Raw genomic sequence first — 20,383 nt, forward strand, 5'->3', positions numbered from 1 at the left:
CATAGTTCACATATTGTTGAATTCTGGCCTGGAGAATTTTGAGCATTACTTTGCTAGTGAGTGAGATGAGTACAACTGTGCGATAGGTTGAGCATTCTTTGGCATTGCCTTTCTTTGGGATTGGAATGAAAACTAACCTTTTCCAGTCCTGTGGCCACTGCTGAGTTTCCCAAATTTGCTGGCATATTGAGTGCAGCACTTTCACAGCATCATCTTTTAGGATTTCAAATAGCTCAAATGGAATTCCATCACCTTCACTAGCTTTCTTCATAGTGATGTTTCTTAGGGCCCATTTGACTTCACATTCCAGGATGTCTGACTCTAGGTGAGTCATCACACCACCATGGTTATCTGGGTCGTGAAGATCTTTTCTGTATAGTTCTTCTGTGTATTCTTGCCACCTCTTCTTAATATCTTCTGCTTCTGTTAGGTCCATACCATTTCTGTCCTTTAATGAGCCCATATTTGCATGAAATGTTCCCTTGGTATCTCTAATTTTCTTGAAGAGATCTCTAGTCTTTCCCATTCTATTGTTTTCCTCTGTTTCTTAGCATTGATCACTGAGGAAGGTTTTCTTATCTCCCCTTGCTATTCTTTGGAACTCTGCATTCAAATTGGTTTTTCTTTCCTTTTCTCCTCTGCCTTTCACTTCTCTCCTTTTCACAGCTATCTGTAAGGCCTCCTCTGACAAACATTTTGCCTTTTTGCATTTCTTTTTCTTGGGGACGGTCTTGATCACTGCTTCCCGTACAATGTTACAAACCTCTGTCCATAGTTTTTCAGGCACTCTATCACATCCGATCTCTTGAATCTATTTCTCACTTCCACTGTATAATCAAGGGATTTGATTTAGGTCATACTTGAATGATCTAGTGGTTTTCCCTACTTTCTTCAATTTAAGTCTGAATTTGCCAATAAAGAGTTCATGATCTGAGCCACAGTCAGCTCCAGGTTTTGTTTTTACTGATTGTATAGAGCTTCTTCATCTTTGGCCCAAAGAATGTAATCAATCTGATTTCAGTATTGACCCTGGTGATGTCCATGTGTAGAGTCTTCTCTTGTGTTGTTGGAAGAGGGTGTTTGCTATGACCAGTGTGTTCTCTTGGCAAAACTCTATTGGCCTTTGCCCTGCTTCATTCTGTACTCCAAGGCCAAATTTGCCTAATTTTTTGACTTCCTACTTTCACATTCCAGTCCCCTATAATGAAAAGGACATCTTTTGAGGGTGTTAGTTCTAGAAGGTCTTGTAGGTCTTCATAGAACTGTTCAACTTCAGCTTCTTCAGCATTACTGGCTGGGGCATAGACTTGGATTACTGTGATATTAAATGGTTTGCCTTGGAAGTGAACAGAGATCATTCTGTCATTTTTGAGACTGTATCCAAGTACTGCATTTCAGACTCTTTTGTTGACTATGATGGCTACTCCAGTTCTTCTAAGGGATTCTTGCCCACAGTAGTAGATATAATGGGCATCTGAGTTAAATTCACCCATTCCAGTCCATTCTAGTTTGCTGATTCCTAAAATGTCAATGTTCACTCTTGCCAACTCCTGTTTGACCACTTCCAATTTGCCTTGATTCATGGACCTAACATTCCAGGTTCCTATGCAATACTGCTTTTTACAGCATCAGATTTTATTTCCATCACCAGTCACATCCACAACTGGGTGTTGTTTTTGCTTTGGCTCCATCTCTTCATTCTTTCTCTAGTTTTTTCTCCACTGATCTCCAGTAGCATATTGGGCACCTACTGACCTGGGGAGTTCATCTTTCAGTGTCCTAACTTTTTGCCTTTTCATACTGTTCATGGGGTCCACAAGGCAAGAACACCGAAGCGGTTTTCCATTCCCTTCTCCAGTGGACCACGTTTTGTCAGAACTGTCCACCATGACCCGTCCGTCTCAGGTGGCCCTACACGGCATGGCTCATATGAGCCATAGAGACTTAGAGACTTTTAAAGCAACTGGACATTGCTGTCATGTTTTTATTGTATTTTACATGATACTGAGCCATGTTATGATGTTATGAATATTGATCTAAAAGATTGTGTGTGTGTGTGTGTGTCTGACTCTTTGCAACACCATGGACTGTAGCCCGCCAGGCTCCTGTGTCCATGCGATTCTCCAGGCAAGAACACTGGAGTGAGTTGCCATTTACTACTCCATGGGATCTTCACGAACTGCCCCAGGCATCAAACCTGCATATCCTGTGTCTCCTGCACTGGTAGGCAGATTCTTTATCACTGCGCCACCTGGGAAGCAACTAAAAACTGGGGCACATCTAAGTAAAGGAGGAGTGGGAGGATATGTGTGTTGGACGTGGGAAGGGGTAGCAGATTTATTTCAGACATGGCTATCATCTTTCACTCCCCATATCTTCACCTGCAATTTCTCTTTACAGATCTTCTTAGTGGGAGACGTGAATACAGACTGGCCTTAGAACCTGCTTTGGCCACTAGAATGTAATACAGGTAGCATGACATTTTTGAGCCTACTCTTAAAGGCTCCCTGCACACTTCTGCTCTCCTGAGGGATCCCTGCCTCTAGTATCTGATAATTTGGGCTACTTTATGGAGGGCAGAGACACTACACAGAACAAAGCCTCATTAGCTGGATTGTTCCAGCTGAAGCCCTCCAAAGTACCCAGTTGAGAGTGGCAAAGCCTCCTGCCTAACACACAGCTGACCACAGACACAGGAGTAAGTGCAGCAGAGATCAGTCTAGCTCTGCCTAGAACAGAAGAACCACACAGCTGACCCATGAATACATAAGCAATATGAACAGTTGCTGCTTGAAGCTACTAAGCTTGGGACCTGTGTGACGCAGTAGTAGTGAACAGATGTAGGAAAACAGGTGTTAAAATCTCATCTTCCATTGTAAGATAAAGTAGATAATAAACTTTAAAGACTCAGAAATAGCAATAAACATATTTCTTAATAAGAAGCCTATTATTTAGAAATATCACAAAAGAGAAAATGAAATAATCTACATACATTAAAAGTAATACTCTTCAGACTTCCCTGGTGGCCCAATGGTTAAGAATCTGTTTGCCAATGCAGGGGACACAGGTTTGATCCCTGGTCTGGGGAAATCCCACAGGCTTTGAGGCAACTAAGACGCTGTGCCATAATCACTGAAGCCTGTGCACTGCAATGAAGGGTAGCCTCCATTTGTCTCAACTAGAGAAAGCCAGAGCAGCAACAAAACCCCAGTGAAACCAAAATACATATTTTTTCAATTTTTTTTAAACCATAAAAAATTATTTTTGTATAGAAATACCACAGTAAAAAACTAAAGTTATTGAAAGTGGGGGAAATGTGAAGAATGAACATGAGGTGGAGTGAGTAGTCAAGGAGGTCCTGTTTGTTTTTAATTAACCTTGTAGAACCAGTTCAGTTTTTCATTATATAAAACTATAACTTTGTTAAATAAAAAAAATTAATTTTCTGTATTACTTTTTCAGGCCACATACCACTAAAATTTGAAATTATTAAAAGACAAAAATAATTTAAGAAGACTCAGTTGCATGGCATTAAATCTCTTATTTTTGTCTTAATCAGAGGATAAGCATCAGTCAGCAAATATAACCTGTGCTCCTACTAAGTGCTGAATGTTATGCTTGTTCTAGGGTGAAACATTGAACAAACCCCTCTAGCTCAGAAAAACACATTAATATATAATCACTGCACAGTGGATTAGTAATAAATGGGATATATAGATAAAACACTATATAGTAATAACTATGTGCTGGTTCTTCCTGATCAACTTATCATTTAATCCTCCATTTTATATGATGCAATGAGATAATCTCCATTTTACATATCTCCATTTTATAGAAGATGAAGAAACTGAGGCAGAGTTTCACTATGACCAAGTCAGAGTAGATAAGGAAGCCTGTATATGAACCCTGAATAGCACTGAGCCACTGTACAGCTGAGGAACACAAGGAGAATCACTTCGCTCTGCACAGGGGAGTCTTCAGAGTCCCAAGCAAAGAGCAGGACTCGCTAGGCAGAAGTGAGCTAGGTCTATGGATCCTTGGTCAGGGAGGATGTTAGGAGACACTGCTGGAAACAATTGGTTCCAGACTATGAAATAATAGAGGGAACCTACAGACAATGGGTAAAGGCGAGATACTGAGTGGGGGAAAGAAAGAATAATATGCATGGTTTTGAATGCAGCATCTGAATGGTGCCATCAAAAAGGATGGAGAGGCCAACAGGCCACAGTGATAATGAGTGAGAGATGACAAGACCAGAATTAAAACCAAGGGTATGGCAGGAAAGAAGATAAGGGGACGATGAACCTCAGAGCTAAGTTGAGGGTAAGATCATCATGGTTCGGTTTCTGAATAGCTCTGGAGCTGAAGAGGAAGGCAAGGAAGACACTAAGGATGTAACAGGCTTCTAGCTTGAGACGTGTGATAAATATCAGAAATTTTCTAGTAGTCATGTATGGATGTGAGAGTTGGACTATAAAGAAAGCTGAGTGCCAAAGAATTGATGATTTTGAACTGTGGTGTTGGAAAAGACTCTTGAGAGTCCCTTGGACTGCGAGGAGATCCAGCCAGTCAATCTTCAAGGAAATCAGTCCTGAATATTCTTTGCAAAGGCTGATGCTGAAGCTGAAGCTCCAATACTTTGGCCACCTGATGTGAAGAACTGACTCATTGGAAAAGACCCTGATGCTAGGAAAGACTGAGGGCAGGAGGAGAAGGGGATGACAGAGGATAAGATGGTTGGATGGCATCACTGATGAACATGAGTTTGAGCAAGCTCCAGGAGTTGGTGATGGACAGGGAAGCCTGGCCTGCCGCAGTCCATGAGGTTGCAAAGAGTTGGACACAACTGAGCGACTGAACTGAAGTTTAAGGAGGAATACTAGACATCCAATTTGAGAATAGTTGAATTGAGGTTGCTTTGGGGCCATTTAGGTGTTTTATTCTGGCAAACAAAAGATGGCTCCCAATTTAGGAAGAGAGAAGTGAGCCAGAGATATTTGGGAATCATATGTTTGAGAATCATAGGCACTTCCTGAGGACAGAAGTCATTACTAATTTCCTCAGCATTTTGTCTTACATTGGAATGCTACAGCACTCAGTAATCGACAACTTAAAACATAAATACAATTTTTAAATTACATGAGATGGTCTGTAGAAGAAAATATATTATTATGAACATCTGTATTTAGGGGAACTAAATTTTGAATAATTCTAGTCTACATACAGTCACATTTGCACTCACTGCATCAGAAAATACAAAGAAAGAGAACATAATTATGTTTCCATTTAAAATGAAGATGAGGGACTTCCCTGGTGGTCCAGTGGCTAAGACTCCATGCTCCTAACTCAGGGGACTTGGGTTTGAATCCTGGTCAGGGAACTAGATCGCACACGCCACAACTAAGAGTTCTCATATTACAGCTAAAGATTCTGCATGCCACAACTAAAAAAAAAAAAAAAACCCACATGCTGCAACTAAGACCTACTGTAGTCAAATAAATAAATATTTAAAAAAATAAAATGAAGCTGAGTCTGATGAAAACAGAAAAAGGGAAATCAATGTAAGAGCAGAAATGGAGAAAGTGAAAAAACAGTATGAACAAGAAAACAATTTGAAAGTAAAAAAGCTGAATTCATTAATAAAATTAATTTGAAAAACAAAACAGGAAATGATAAGATTTCATTACTATAGAAGATAATTTAACTGGGTGAAATTATCCTTAGCTACATACTAGTAAATTTTTTAATGTGGAAATAGATAACAATTTGTAAATTAAAAAATACAAGTCCAGTTCTAAAAGAAACCAAGTACAAGATCAATTATATGTAAGTCAGAGAGAAAATGCCACCTACACTGAAGATGCAGGCCCGGCTGCTGATGTGACCTTTGCAGGTATTATTTTCTGTAACAGGAACCCCATCCACAGTGACTCTAACAGTGTAGGAATCTTCTGGCATTGCTCTGGACGGCAAATGGAAAACACATACGGAATGCAAAATTCTGTTATTTAATGTATAGCATTCATGAAAAATACCACCCCAGACTACATGTCATTTTGGTAAAAAAAAAAAAAGTGTCTGAAATTCTAACTGTTGTATGTGTGTGCATGCATGCTAAGTCGCTGTTGTACAACTGTGCTGTTGTAGAATTAAATTCAAAATTAATTGTGCTTCTGTGCAATTCAGTTCAATTCTATATTATGGAAAGATGCTCTCCATCCTGAACTCTGTACTGCAAATTCTCACAGCACGGATCTCAGGCAAATGCTTATTCTGACCAAGGCACTGGTTATTGAGAAGTAAAACAATAAGAACAATCATTTAAAATTGTAACATCACATTGGTACAATTATTTTATGCTTGCTTCCTAAAAAGTTTTAATCATGCTTCTCCCTAAGTAAGCTGCAAAACGTCAACAAGCCTAATATGGATAGAATCCTCTGGAATACAGGCTACCTGTCTCAGTATTCAAAGTGGCCATTTAAAATGATTAATTTTTCTCCTAAGTTGCTAATAACAAACATCAATTTGAGTTGATAGTAAAGAACTTGAAATGTCAGTCTACAAAATGATCATCTTTAATCTTAATGAGCATGTCAAGATTCTGAAAAAAATTAATCAAACCAGACAGGAAGGTATAATTTTGATATTTTGAGGAGCATCATTGCAATTTAATAGTGGCCATTTATCTTCTAAAAGAGATCAATAATGATTAGATAATAGCTCTAATAACCTGGGAAAAGATATAGAACACATTTGATCATGCCAGTATGTGGAAAAAGTACTACAAGTGAATGTAATAAAGATATAAAATAGTCTAGACACCATGAAGTCAAAAATAATAACTGATAATCAGAAAAATATTATTGCAATTGCCAGAGTGATAAAACTATTATAGAAATAATATGTACAACTATGGTTCTGATATGATGAAAATGATGTTATTAAAGACACTTTACAACATACCTAGTATAACATGTAATATGGGTTGAATGACTTGAATCTTTTTCTACATCACAAGAAATTGATCGGAAAGAAGAAATTAATTGCACTCTGTTTCCCAATTCAGCATTGTCAACTCCATAGTCAAACTGGTTTGCTTGAGCAAAACCTGGAAGAGTAAAAACACTCAATTATTACTAATGGAACTCTGTTTTCAAAGATCTAACAATTACCATTTTGTATTGAATCGCCAAATGAATAAGGAAGGGTGTTGATGTAAGCTGTTAATCTACTTCACATTTACCCCTGTGATTGCAATCCTCTTTGAAAACATAAAAATTAGCCTATAATTAATTAATTCATAAAAGCAATGCTTGCAAATCTATTATCTGTCAGGTGTTGTTAAGGCATTGAAATCAAATGGCTTATATCCCACTAATGGGAGAGACGGATGAAGAAATAGACAATATACAAATATATACCACCAGATGTTGTTTCTGGTGGAGATAACTACTATGAAAACAGCAGGCAAAGGGGCACAGCAAGAGCAGACAAAGTGAACAGGATTTTATAAGGCGTGGGGTCTTTACCTTGAGTACCTATAAAGCAAAATCGGAGGTAAGGCCTGCAAGTAGAGAGTTTGAGCGTTGATCCCTTAGGGGCGAGAGAGAAGAAAACCTGGACTCCACTGAAGGCAGCTGGGGCTCAGTCTTGCTGGGAAAGACTTTTGAGGAAAACACAGTAGCCTCTCAGAAGCAAAGAGTCAATGAGAAGAAGCATATATTCATCAAATTCTCTCCCATTCGCTGAGGGCTCCCCATGGGGGAAATGATTTTTCCCACACTTTCAGGCTGCACAGAGGTATATGCCACCTAGGTTCCAATGCCACGGCATCCAAGAAGGCACTGGGACAAAGACATACTGTGGGACCTGTAGGCGAGACCTGGAAGCATGGATTGAGTCAGGGTACACAGGGAACGTTTTGCCACAGCTGTGGCTAGACTAAGAGGTGGAAACCAGGATGTGCAGCTGAGTAAAAGAGGCATCTGAAAGAGCTGACTCCTTGTGCCATACAGATATGCTCATGAATGCTAAGTCACTTCAGTCGTGTCTGACTCTCGGCAACCCTATGGACTATGGCCTGCCAGGCTCCTCTGTCCATGGGATTCTCCAGGCAAGAATACTGGAATGCCCTGCTATGCCCTTCTCCAGTGGACCTTCTCGATCCAGGGATTGAGCCCGTGTCTCCTGCATGGGTAGGTGGGTTGTTTACCACTAGTGCCACCTGGGAAGCCCACAGATATACTCAGAACCTACATTTGAAGTAGAATGCATTTTCAAGTCTACCAGAGAGTGGTCAGCTAAGAGCTCTGCTAAAGATGTAATTAGAGGGACTTTCCTGGTGATCCAGTGGTTAAGAATTCACCATCCAGTGCAGGGTACATGGGTTCAATCCCTAGTCAGGAAACTAAGATCACATCTGCCTTGGGGCAATTAAGACCTAATGCAGCCAAATAAATAAATAAAATATTTTCTAAAAGATTTAACACAACAGGGTTAATGGAACAAGCAACAGGCCTCCCCCGTTGGCCGTGAGGCTACAATTGATACTTATTTGACCTCTCTCAGCCATTGTACTTTCCCTACCCAGAAGCCAGAACTTCAGCTAATGGAGTGATTCTAACCTTTATCCTGAGGATCTGAGCCCTTGGTTTTCTTCCCTACGTGTGGTTGTGGCTGCCTCCTATGCCTACTGACAGTTATCACTGCACATGGAAGCCAAGAGACGCCCCAAGAATACCACAAATTCCAGACACACTCCTCCTTCTCTGTATCAAGGAAAAGCAACCCTGCCTCTTCAGAATCACCAGAATTGACTATCTCTAGCAGTCCACTGCTTATGTTTGCTGAATCCAAACTGACAGGATAGTAGCAGTAGTTTCAGTTCAGTGGAACCCAGACCGGGATCCCTGCCAGAAGCATCCTCTATCTGGAAACTCAGACCCAGAACCCAGGAGAACCTAAAATTGCAAGAACAGAAAGCACAGATTCAATCTTTTGATTACTGGAAGCGATAAGGACAGGGAGTAACCCTTCATTCCCAGCTCCATGTATCCATCTGTTGGGAAACAATAGTCCGGATCTGCCTCTGGCTCAGTGCCTATGGCTCCGATGACGGACAGCGTCCCACCTCACAGGATGTTGTTTCCAAGCTGGGCTCTTAGTCTTGCCAGCTGTAGGCTGTTCCATCATTCTGTTAGGCCACCTGTTTCAGGATGATGCAAGGTTCATGGTCATGTGCCCAGTATCACAACTTTTCACTATAAAATATGTTCCTTGTTTTGAGGCCCTATTTTATGAAATATTGTGGCTCTTTATGGAATTTCATTGTATTTTGCGGAATTACACTCTCAGAAGATGAGGCCAGCAAAGGCACTGTGGAAAGAGAAGGCAAAAGCCTTCTGTGGAGTGGGTGTCAGTACCAGGAATAATGAATCTCTGCTTGTCCATGAGGGAAGGAGAGTGATGCAGCTGACATGACTGAGTAGCTGGGTGGACTTCTTGAGGATGGTGCCTACTGAGACTGTCCTACGTGCTGGTCTCTGCTACTGACAGGGCAGGTAGTCAGCAGCAGCAGTAGGTAGCTTAGTGCTGATGAAAAGAGGTCCCTAGTGTTGGCCCATGCATAGCCTTCCCCCATGGCCCTCTGTCCATAGGTCATTGGACAAGCACTCAAGTAGCCAAGGAGAGAAGCTTCTGAACGAGTCATCCAGTCAACCCAGTTGTTCTGCTGTCTCTGTCTAGTGGAAATTAACTTGAGACATACAGGTTTGCAGCCTTCCCTGGTGGCTCAGATGGTGAAGAATCTGCCTACAGTGTGGGAGACCTGGGTTCAATCCCTGGGTCACTGTGTCGAGGTTCATCAAGTGCCAGAGCCATAAACTATAGCTGTGGGAACACTGCATGCTAGGGGACAGTGCTGTTTACAGGAAAGGGCATCTGGACTCTGACATCTGGGGTTGGAATCCCAGCTTCAGCAATTCCTTGGGGTCTGATCTTGAGCATTACCTTTAGACATAAACTCACTTAGTCATTTTTCACCAGAAAAATGACCATAATAATCTACTTGGCAGGAATTATCAGGAAGACTAAATGAGGCCTTTTATATAGTACTTAACATGGTGCCTGGCTCCTAGGTTAAGAGCTCAATTGATAAATACTCAGTTGATATATACTATATTTTAAGTCAGGCTTCCCAGGTGGCTTTAGTGGTAAAGAACCCACCTGTCAACACAGGAGGCATAAGAGATGCAGGTTTGATCCCTGGGTTGGGAAGATCCCCTAGAGGAGGAAATGGCGACCCACTCCAGTATTCTTGCCTGGAAAATTCCATGGACAGAGGAGCCTGGCATGCTATGGTCCATAGGGTCGCAAAGAGTCAAATACACCTAAAGCAACTTAGCATGCATACATGCATATTTTAAGTCACAAAATATTGATAGTTATTATCAGTGAATATTAATATCCTTTTAAAAAAATAACAGGACAAATAAGTGAGAGGCCAGGATTTGAACCACGGCTGTGATGCCAACCTGGCACCTTTGTGATATTCAGAGAAAAGTAATATTTAAAAATGCACATTACAAAGCTATTCCCAGTTATCCAATGTAAGTTCCTCTAGAACCTATGTTCTTAGCTCCTCTTCTTTATAGGTAGAAAAAGTAAGCAGAAACTAAACAAAGGGTGGGATTTTAATAAATTAATTTAATTTAATTTAATTTAAAATTTATTTTATTTAATTAATTTTATTTAATTCTTCTAAGCTTAAAACTTAACCAAATAGGACTCATCCATATAGGCTAAAATACAAACATATCAATTTGACATGTGAAAGATACTTGCATTGAATTTGCAATCTAGGAAGGCAGTTACTGCTCAAATGGAATTTTGAGAGGATACAAGAAAACACAGAAAAGCAAACTACTTCCAAAGCCACTTTTTCCTTTTGCCAATTTCTGCTTATCTCTGTACTTCACATTGAGTTTGGAACACACAGATGGGCTGCTGGCCACTAACTAAAGAACACAGTTTTACTTGTGGTGTGGCTCAGGATGAGATATGTGTATTTATCTTCCTGTTAGGCACACGTCACATCAATGATATGGTAATGCAGATAATGGTTTTCAGCATTTCTATGACAAATACAAGTCTAAAAAATAACACCAACAAAAGATGATATTGTTTCTAGCTTAGGAATTGTTTCAATGTGTTTTATATATTATAACTTATTAGCTACTTCCAAAGAGTTAAAAGGAAATAGTAAAGAATCAGCTTTAAAAAAGAATTCTAATTTAAAAGTCTAATTCTAAGTAAGTCACTGGGTATAAAGAAGATACCTCTGGAAGTACTCCAAAGCATAAAGATTACATGAAGGGTTGGGTGTACCCTGGCAACAGAAAAGGTGGAGGCTTCAGATGGAAATTCCTGACATGTTGATGTATTTTTTCCCCTTTTTTCAGAAGAACTGGAGACAAGACTAGCCAGGCACGCAGTCCTGGGTCTCCTGATAGCAGCCTGTGCTATCATGAAAAATGTGCGTGCTGTCACAGCCAGCAGTTGTCATGTACCATTCAGGCTGTTTTGATTCCTCTGGTTTAAAAAATTAAAAAATCAGGGTTGAGAAAGTACAAACCCACTTAAAATCTGTAACATTCAAAACAATGGGAAAAATGATGCAATGTGATAGAGGAGAACTTCTAAAGAAGGAAACCATCCCTATAACATAAATGCAAAAGAATAATAAAAATAAAATGGCTCTAATTTATGGAGCAGATATTATATACCAGTGCCTTAGCTACATCGTCCTTTTCAATATTCACAATAGCCCCAACAGGCAGGAATTAATAGCCCATTTCATTGATGAGGAAGCTGAGGCTTAGATAAGAAACTTGCCCCAGTCCCCTAGTGGGAAGTGGCAAAGGTGGAGCTGAAAGCCAGTTGAACCTGACTAAAGTCTATGTGCTTTCTGTAATATTATAAAACTTATATAATTCACCACTTCAGTTAAACAAAAATATACCTGCTAGACATTGTAATAAGGGAATATCTAGAAAACAACAAAAGTAAAATGTTATACCTTTCAATTGATTTTTTTTAACAAAGAGAAATATCAAGGAAGACAATTAAGAAATTCAAGGAATGAATATCAAGAAATAAACACAATGAAGTTAGAAACATTCCAGAAACTTATCAAAATGATAACACTCCTCATTAAATCAGCCATCTTAGAAGGAGATACAACGATTTCTACAATTTTGCCACTGCTCAAAACACTTATTTGGGCAGCATAATTATAAAACTACATAACTTTGACTCTTGAAGATAGACTTTAGAAGAAAGTAAAACACTAGCAAATTTTTACCTGTAAAGTTCATTATGTGTGGAAATAGACAAAAGCCATTTGGATACAAAAAAAGTACTAACAATAGATCTTTCACAGAACTCAAGTTAAATATTTCTATATTTTAGTTTTTCATCATGACCACTACAAAGATTTTAAAAGTTAGATGGGACCAACATTTAGGTGATCAAGTTTTTAAAAGCCATTACCAACATTTAGGTGATAAGAGTATTTAAAATCCCATTAGAAGGTGTTCTGTGATTAATAAATTATCTCTGTATTCAATTCTAAACATGGAGTCTGGGTCAGACAAAACACTGACAGGTTAAAGTAGTTGCTCCAAATAAATTTTGTTCAAGTACCACATTCATGTACCCTTGGAGGTCTGGTGTATTTTGCAAATTCATTATCATTACCTTAGACACATTCTATATATATCATTGGCCCCAAAACAGTATTTAGACTCACCTTTGAAAAAGACATTAGGTATCACAATTTTAGTCACCTACTGTGTGTGGTTAAAGCAAGGAGAGGGAAGACATATCAGAGTAGGCAGATGTATCTGCAATTCAAATATGATTTAACTATTTTATAATTCTTGGCCAGAAGCATCCAGAAATGCAGATTGATGGGAAAACTAGAGAAACTACAAATTCATCATGACATTTTGTGCTTCATAAGTAAGAGGACTACTCTTGAGACTCATAAAGTTTACCAAAGAGAAAAGGTTATAGCTGGATTAATAAGGATGTTCCTCCAAAACGCCTTAAGAATGGAATGGTTTGTTTTGTTTTTTCCTATTTCTAACTAGGGATGATCTGAGTCTATGCAACTAAACTCAAGCCATGGTTCCTGGATGAGAAAAAGTATGTGTCCTAAGCCGCTTCAGGGGCATCTGACTCTTTGTGACCCTGTGGACCACAGCCCAGCAGGCTCCTCTGTCCATGGGATTTTCCAGGCAAGAATACTGGAGTGGGTGGCTGTGCCCTCCTCCAGGGGGATCTTCCCAAACCAGGGGGATTAAAACCCTGTCTCTTACGTCTCCTGCATTGGCAGGCAGGTTCTTTACCACTAGCACCACCTGGGAAGCCCACAGAAAAGGTGTAGGTGTTTATTTATTTTAAATGGGAGGTAATTGCTTTATAATGTGTTGGTTTCCGCTGTGCAACACCACAGATCAATTATAATTATATATATGTAAGTAAGTAAGTGTTAGTCGCTCAGTTGCGCCCGACTCTTTGCGACCCCATGGACTGCAGCCCACCAGGCTCCTCTGTCCATGAGATTTTCCAGGCAAGGATACTGGAGTGGGTTGCCATTTCCTTCTCCAGGGGATCTTCCCAACCCAGGGATCGAACCCGGGTCTCCTGCACTGCAGGCAAATTCTTTACTGACTGAGCTACAAAGGAAGCCATATATATATATATATATACACACACATACATATATCCCTCCCTCTCGATTCTCTCACCCACCCCCATCCTACCCCTCTGGGTAGTCACAGAGCACCAGGCTGGGCTCCCTGTGTTAATTTAGCAGCTTCCCACTTTTGAGGCAGAAGGAAATACCTGAGCGGTTTTATTGTTTTGTTTTGTTTGGGGTGCTTCTCTCAAGGCATCTAAATGTCTGTTAAAAATCCAGCACTATCTAAGCAAATATTAACAATAAATACTATAAGGGAGCTATGGATAAAGACATTTTTAAAAGTCCTTAACAAACACATTGTCTCCAGGTGTCTAACTCTTAAAAAAAAAAAAAACACACACACTTTAATCCCAAATATACTGTTCACAATTTAGAGGCACAAACCATTTCAAGTACACCATTGAGAGATTAAAATTCTACAGAAATTTTACTTAGAAATATTGAAAGACACTTCAATATATAAGACAGAATTATTAAATATCTTGCTTTGTTAATTCTCTGACTCCAAAAAACTCCCATTGCACTTCTTAAAGACTAAATAAAAGTTTTTATTAATATTCTTTAAAAACCTTTCTTCCCCATCCTTCAAAAATTCATAACCATCTGAATACTACCATCATTTAGATTGTAAAGAGTGAATGGCTAAACAAACCATGTATTTCTATTTAACTCAAGAAACAGTTGTTCATTAAATATATTCGGTAATTACCTACTTTGTTTCCATCCCAAGATCAGGCAAGGAGAAAGTCATACATAACCCATGTTCTGATGAAGTATGACTGCATGGCAGAAGAAGGGATCCAAAGCTTTGCTTTCAATTGTCTTTTTCCCTTCATAACCATTCTACTTCTCCATCATACACCCTTACTAACATCCTACTCCTTCGAACTCCACAAATGTTTTATTTAATATAAAAATAAATGCCATTAGACCCATGAAGAACAAAGTAGGTAACTGCAGAGTTGGGTTAAAGATGTTCCTTTCAATTCAGTCATTATAGTCCAGATCCTGGAGTTAAACAAGTAATTATAATACAAATTCAGATGGTCAGGTTGATAGAGACTCTCTGGGGTTTCATTAGGTGTCAAAGAGGATAGAGTTTTCCTACTCTGGCCAAATAGAGAAGCAACTCTAGTGGATTTAGAAGAGGAAAAAAATCAATCTCTAAATGTGAAAGTCTTCAAAATACCTCAACCTTGGTGAAAAATAAAAGGCAACCATACCTTCTCCTTTGATAGTCAGCCTTGTTGCTCCATTTATGCTGCCATATTTAGGTATTATTTCTGTGATTTGGGGAATTATTTTAGAGCCATCTGAAAGATATGAAAGTACAGTAGAAGTAAAAGCCTCAAGTACTTCATTTCAGCATCAAATGTTATGCTACAAATTACAATGGTATAAGAAAATCATCGTGGAGATTGCAGGACAGAAAGTAAATACACTTATGTTTTATTTTTGGTTCTATTACTAACCAATGACCAGACAGGGAGTTAAGTCTTTAACTTAGTTAATACTCATTGGCTTCATGTAGAGTACTATCTTATCTGCTACAAAGAGGAATAATACATGATCATTTTCAGCATTCGTACCTATCATATTAAACATTTATTAGACCCTTAATTGCATATAGTGCTCTACTAGATGCAGTCAGTTCCATAACTACAGCTATCAGCCCACACAAGCAGCAGACAAGGCTGGAGAAACAGCTCTGTGGAGAATAAGGTCATTATCAAAACCCCTAAGAAATGCATAGCCTGGTAAATTGAAAGAACAGTCCAGGTACAGAAAGGAATGGTGTGTTTTAAGAAGAAACTGTTTTCTGTGACAGAGTTAAGACTTCAGGGAAGATCATTTCTGAAACTTTCTGATGATAGTGAGTTCTCAATGCAAAGGTCACTAATTCATTCAATAAACAGTGTTAGGCTCCTGGGCATTGAAAAATGTGTGACATTCCCAACTTTCCCAAAAGCTCTACTTAGTAGAGTGATGGAAGAGAGCACAGTGGCTACGTGAGTAAGAAGGGGCGTTTCATCCACACTCCTGGCGTCATACTGGCTTTCTGAAAGAGGAGTGAACCTGCTGTGCCTGGGAGAGCAAACACGGATTAGCTAGACTGGACAAACCGGGGGCAAGGTGGACTTCTAGGCCAAGACAGGTGCCTCTGCAAACACAGGGATGAGTGAGCTGTTTCTCTGAAGAACTGGAATTGATGCTTCAAAATAACTCAAAAGTTACAGGATGGCTTAAGGGATTTATTTTCTGCTTAAACTGTACAGGTAACTATTCTGTCCAGTAACAAATTCTCAGAATAGGTGGGAAAAGTTAAGTGACATAAAGAAAAGCCACGGATATTTGCAATGGACGATTGAGAAAAAGTTTAAATATTATGATTTAATTCATTCCTTCCTGAGAAAAGTTTAGTGTGGACTTCACCTACAGTGGCAAAAGCTCTCCAGCATAAAGAAGACTGTCTCCCCCCTCCAAGACCCAGTGACTCTGCCCTTGACGTTTGTCTTTGTCAAGTTTCAAGGCCACTCCTGCTTCAGGCACATTTGTAACCTGGAGCAGTCCACAGCCAAGCGTAGGAAACTCCAGCGAGCAGGCTGGATCCTATCTCTTAGACCCGCTGCTCCTCGCCTATCTCAGGTTCATCCTCCCCGTTATCTCCACAGCCAACTCCAGTTTCTTATCTTATCAAGTCTCGTTCCAGCCCTCTCTTGAGTATTAGTTGAAGGCACAGGGCAGCTGCCCCTGGAAATGACTGACACCCGCCACAAAGACCCATTCCTGTCCTACTGGGAGACTCTGTCCTTCTTTAATAGAGAAGGGACCCAAAAATGGAGAAGGGAGGGGTCGGATTGTGTCCTCCACCCCCAGCCAAATGAAAAAGGTGAAGTTTTAGTTGCTCAGTCGTGTTCGACTCTACGACCCCATGCACTGAAGCCCACCAGGTTCCCCCATCTATGGGATTCTCCAGGCAAGAATACTGGAGTGGGTTGCCATGCCCTTTGCCGGGGGATGTTTCCGACCCAGGTCTCCCGCATTGCAGGCGGGATATTTACTGTCTGAGGCAACAGGGAAGCCCACGCGTAGCCAAATTGCAGTCTGTTTTTCAACTGAGTCACCACGGATGGAAGGGGTGAGGTTTCATGATTCAAACAGCACCTCTGACGGCAAGAGCAATCTGTCTTCCTATGTTTTTCTGTGACAGCGTGTCTGTCTCTCTCAGGCTAATCCTGGGTCCCAGGATTACTAAACCTAGTCCCCAGGATCGCCATGCAGTTGCGCACCCTCAGCCTTGACCTAGGCAGGAGCCAGGCGGTGCCGCCCCTCCCCGGACCCCAGGAGCGTCTACACCAAACTCTCCTGCTTGCCTCCCTGGTGCCCCAACTGAGTTACCTGCGCGGGGCTCTGCGATGCTCAGGAGCAGCCCCCAGAGGCCGCAGGTCCCCCAAAGCCACAGGTGTCCCATTGCAGCGCTAGAGGCGCAGGGTCCACGCCCGCTACTCGCCGGCAGCTCGGCCCGCGCCCCGCTCAGCCGGCTAGCGCGCCCGCCTCGTCCAGGCGCGCAGGCGGACTCGCCGCCCCGGGGCCTCCCCACGCCCGCCCCGCCCCGCCCCGCCCCGCCCCGCCCCGCCGGCCCGGGCGCCCCCGGCGTTCGCGCGCAGACGCACACCTTTCACCCAGCGCCTAGCGCCCTGGCCCGTTGAGCGCCATCGCACCTCCGCATTCAGACTTGAGGGCTGACGCCGCAAGGCTGTCTCCACAGGTCCAATAACCCCACTTTTTCTTCGCAAGAAAGATCCAGCGGCAAGTGTTCCATCAACCCCGCCTTTTCTCCCTCCGGCTATTCACCTCCTACCCCACCCCGTCCTTCCTCCCTTCCTTCCAACCTTCCTTCGCTCCTTCGTTCCTTTCTCTCTTTTCGCCCCCACCCCGCCCCACCATTTATGGACTTCAATGTTTGTTGATCTCTGGGCACGTCCCCCCCCCCCCACCCACCCCGCGCAAACAGGCGCCTTAGAGACTTCAACTCACAATAGTTCCATAAGGACTGTTACTATGATTATGACCCTCATCCTCACATGCCCTAACGGAGGCGAATTTTAGGTTACTTGCCCAAAGCCATACACACTTAAGTGTCGACCCAGGACTTGAGCCCAGAAACTTCAGAGCCAGGGCTTTTATGCCCTGCACTGGCTCCTATTCGGCAGACTTCAGTGCTTAGGACATACACTGAAAATTACTCATTATTTATTGAAATTTGCATTTAAATTGGCATTCCGTGTTTTTATTTATTAAATTTGACAACTTGGAAAGAAAGAACTCTAAAATAAGTGAAATAAAATTAGAAATAAAAAAAGAGCAAGATTCCTTGCTCTTCAGGACTCTCAGGGGAGTAAAATGTTGCTGTTGTTAGATTCAGTTAATTATAGTCGCCTTATAATTTTGTGCAAAGGGACTGTCAATTGCTCTGCTGAAAGCAATGCCTGCATAGGTACCCTGACCTTCCTTACTTCTCCTGGAAATCATGGTAGCTTGTGACACTGTTGACGTCTTTCTTGAAATTCCATTCCTCCTAATATGCTTGGGTTTCTTCCTATTTCTCAAATTGCTTCTATCTAATGTTTTTTCATCCATCATCTTCTGAAAATTGATATTACTGCAGGGTTTCTGCAGGTTTTTACTCTTCCTGTCTTCTATCCAGAAGCAGACCAATGAGCAGAAAATTATCTAATTGAATGCCAACTTGCTAATTAATGATTTGCCAAATTTATTAAATTTAAAGATTGTAGTGTTAATTCAGTTCAGTTCAGTCGCTTAGTCGTGTCCAACTCTTTGTGACCCCATGCAGTGCAGCACACCAGGCCTCCATGTCCATCATCAACTCCCTGAGTTTACTCAAACTCATGTCCATTGAGTTGGTGATCCCATCCAACAGTCTCATCCTCTGTCGTCCCTTTTTCCTCCCACCTTCAATCTTTCCCAACATCAGGTTCTTTCAACTGAGTCAACTCTTCGCTTCAGGTGGCCAAAGTATTGGAGTTCCAGCTTCAGTATCAGTCCTTCCAATGAATATTCCGGACTGATTTCCTTTAGGATGGACTGGTTGGATCTCCTTGCAGTCCAAGGGACTCTGAAGAGTCTTCTTCAACACCACAGTTCAAAAGCATCAATTATTTGGCTCTCAGCTTTCTTTATAATCCAACCCGCATATCCATACATGACTACTGGAAAAACCGGAGCGTTGACTAGATGGACCTTTGTTGGCGAAGTAATGTCTCTGCTTTTTAATATGCTGTCTAGGTTGGTCATAATTTTCCTACCAAGGAGTAAGCGGCTTTTAATTTCATGGCTGCAGTCACCATCTGCAGTGATTTTGGAGCCCCCAAAATAAAGTTGGTCACTGTTTCCACTGTTTCTTCATCTATATGCCATGAAGTGATGGGACCAGATGCCATGATCTTCGTTTTCTGAATGTTGAGCTTTTTAAGCCAACTTTTTCACTCTCCTCTTTCACTTTCATCAAGAGGCTCTTTAGTTCTTATTTACTTTCTGCCATAAGGGTGGTGTCATCTGCATATCTGAGGTTATTGATATTTCTCCTGGCAATCTTGATTCCAGCTTGTGCTTCTTCCAGCCCAGGGTTTCTCATGATCTACTCTGCATAGAAGTTAAATAAGCAGGGTGACAATATACAGCCTTGACGTACTCCTTTTCCTATTTGGAACCAGTCTGTTGTTCCATGTCCAGTTCTAACTTGCTTCCTGACTTGCATATAGGTTTCTCAAGAGGCAGGTTAGGTGGTCTGGTATTCCCATCTCTTTCAGAATTTTCCACAGTTTATTGTGATCCATACAGTCAAAGGTTTTGGCATAGTCAATAAAGAAGAAATAGATGTTTTTCTGGAACTCTTGCTTTTTCGATGATCCAACAGATGTTGGTAATTTGATCGCTGGTTCCTCTTTTTAAATCCAGCTTGAACATCTGAAAGTTCAAGGTTCATATACTGTTGAAGCCTGGCTTGGAGAATTTTGAGCATTACTTTGCTAGCAGGTGAGATGAATGCAATGTGCTATAGTTTGAGCATTCTTTGGCATTGCCTTTCTTTGTGACTGGAATGAAAACTGACCTTTTCCAGTCCTGTGGTCACCACTGAGTTTTCCAAATTTGCTGGCATATTGAGTGGAGCACTTTCACAGCATCATCTTTTAGGATTTGAAATAGCTCAACTGGAATTCCATCACCTCCTCTAGCTTTGTTCGCAGTGATGCTTCCTAAGACCCACTTGACTTCGCATTCCAGGATGTCTGGCTCTAGGTGAATGAACACACCATCGTGATTATCTGGGTCACGAAGATCATTTTTGTCCAGTTCTTCTGTGTATTCTTGCCACCTCTTCTAAATATATTCTGCTTGTGTTAGGGCCATACCATTTCTGTCCTTTATTGAACCCATGAAGTGCATTTGCATGAAATGTTTCCTTGGTATCTCTAATTTTCTTGAAGCGATCTCTAGTCTTTCCCATTCTATTATTTTGCTCTATTTCTTTGCACTGATCACTGAGGAATAGAGCAGTAATTAACAGCTTTAACAAAAATGCTCACTTTAGGT

General features: G+C 41.0%; 1 protein-coding gene across 1 annotated transcript in view; it reads right to left on the reverse strand.

Moving 5' to 3' along the window:
- PKHD1L1 (PKHD1 like 1) overlaps window positions 1-17,242 on the reverse strand; it is a 179,964-nt gene extending 162,722 nt beyond the window's left edge. Inside the window, exons 1-4 of the mRNA XM_068983663.1 lie at window positions 17,168-17,242; window positions 14,992-15,081; window positions 6,967-7,111; window positions 5,854-5,962 (exon numbers count right to left, since the gene is read on the reverse strand). Coding sequence (XP_068839764.1) covers window positions 5,854-5,962; window positions 6,967-7,111; window positions 14,992-15,081; window positions 17,168-17,240 — 417 coding nt within the window. The 5' untranslated portion in view covers window positions 17,241-17,242. The remainder of the gene's footprint in view (window positions 1-5,853; window positions 5,963-6,966; window positions 7,112-14,991; window positions 15,082-17,167) is intronic.
- Between the last annotated feature and the right edge of the window lie 3,141 nt (window positions 17,243-20,383).

This window comes from Capricornis sumatraensis, chromosome 11 (genome assembly GCF_032405125.1).
Source record: "Capricornis sumatraensis isolate serow.1 chromosome 11, serow.2, whole genome shotgun sequence".
In the NCBI taxonomy this organism is placed as follows: Eukaryota; Metazoa; Chordata; class Mammalia; order Artiodactyla; family Bovidae; genus Capricornis; species Capricornis sumatraensis.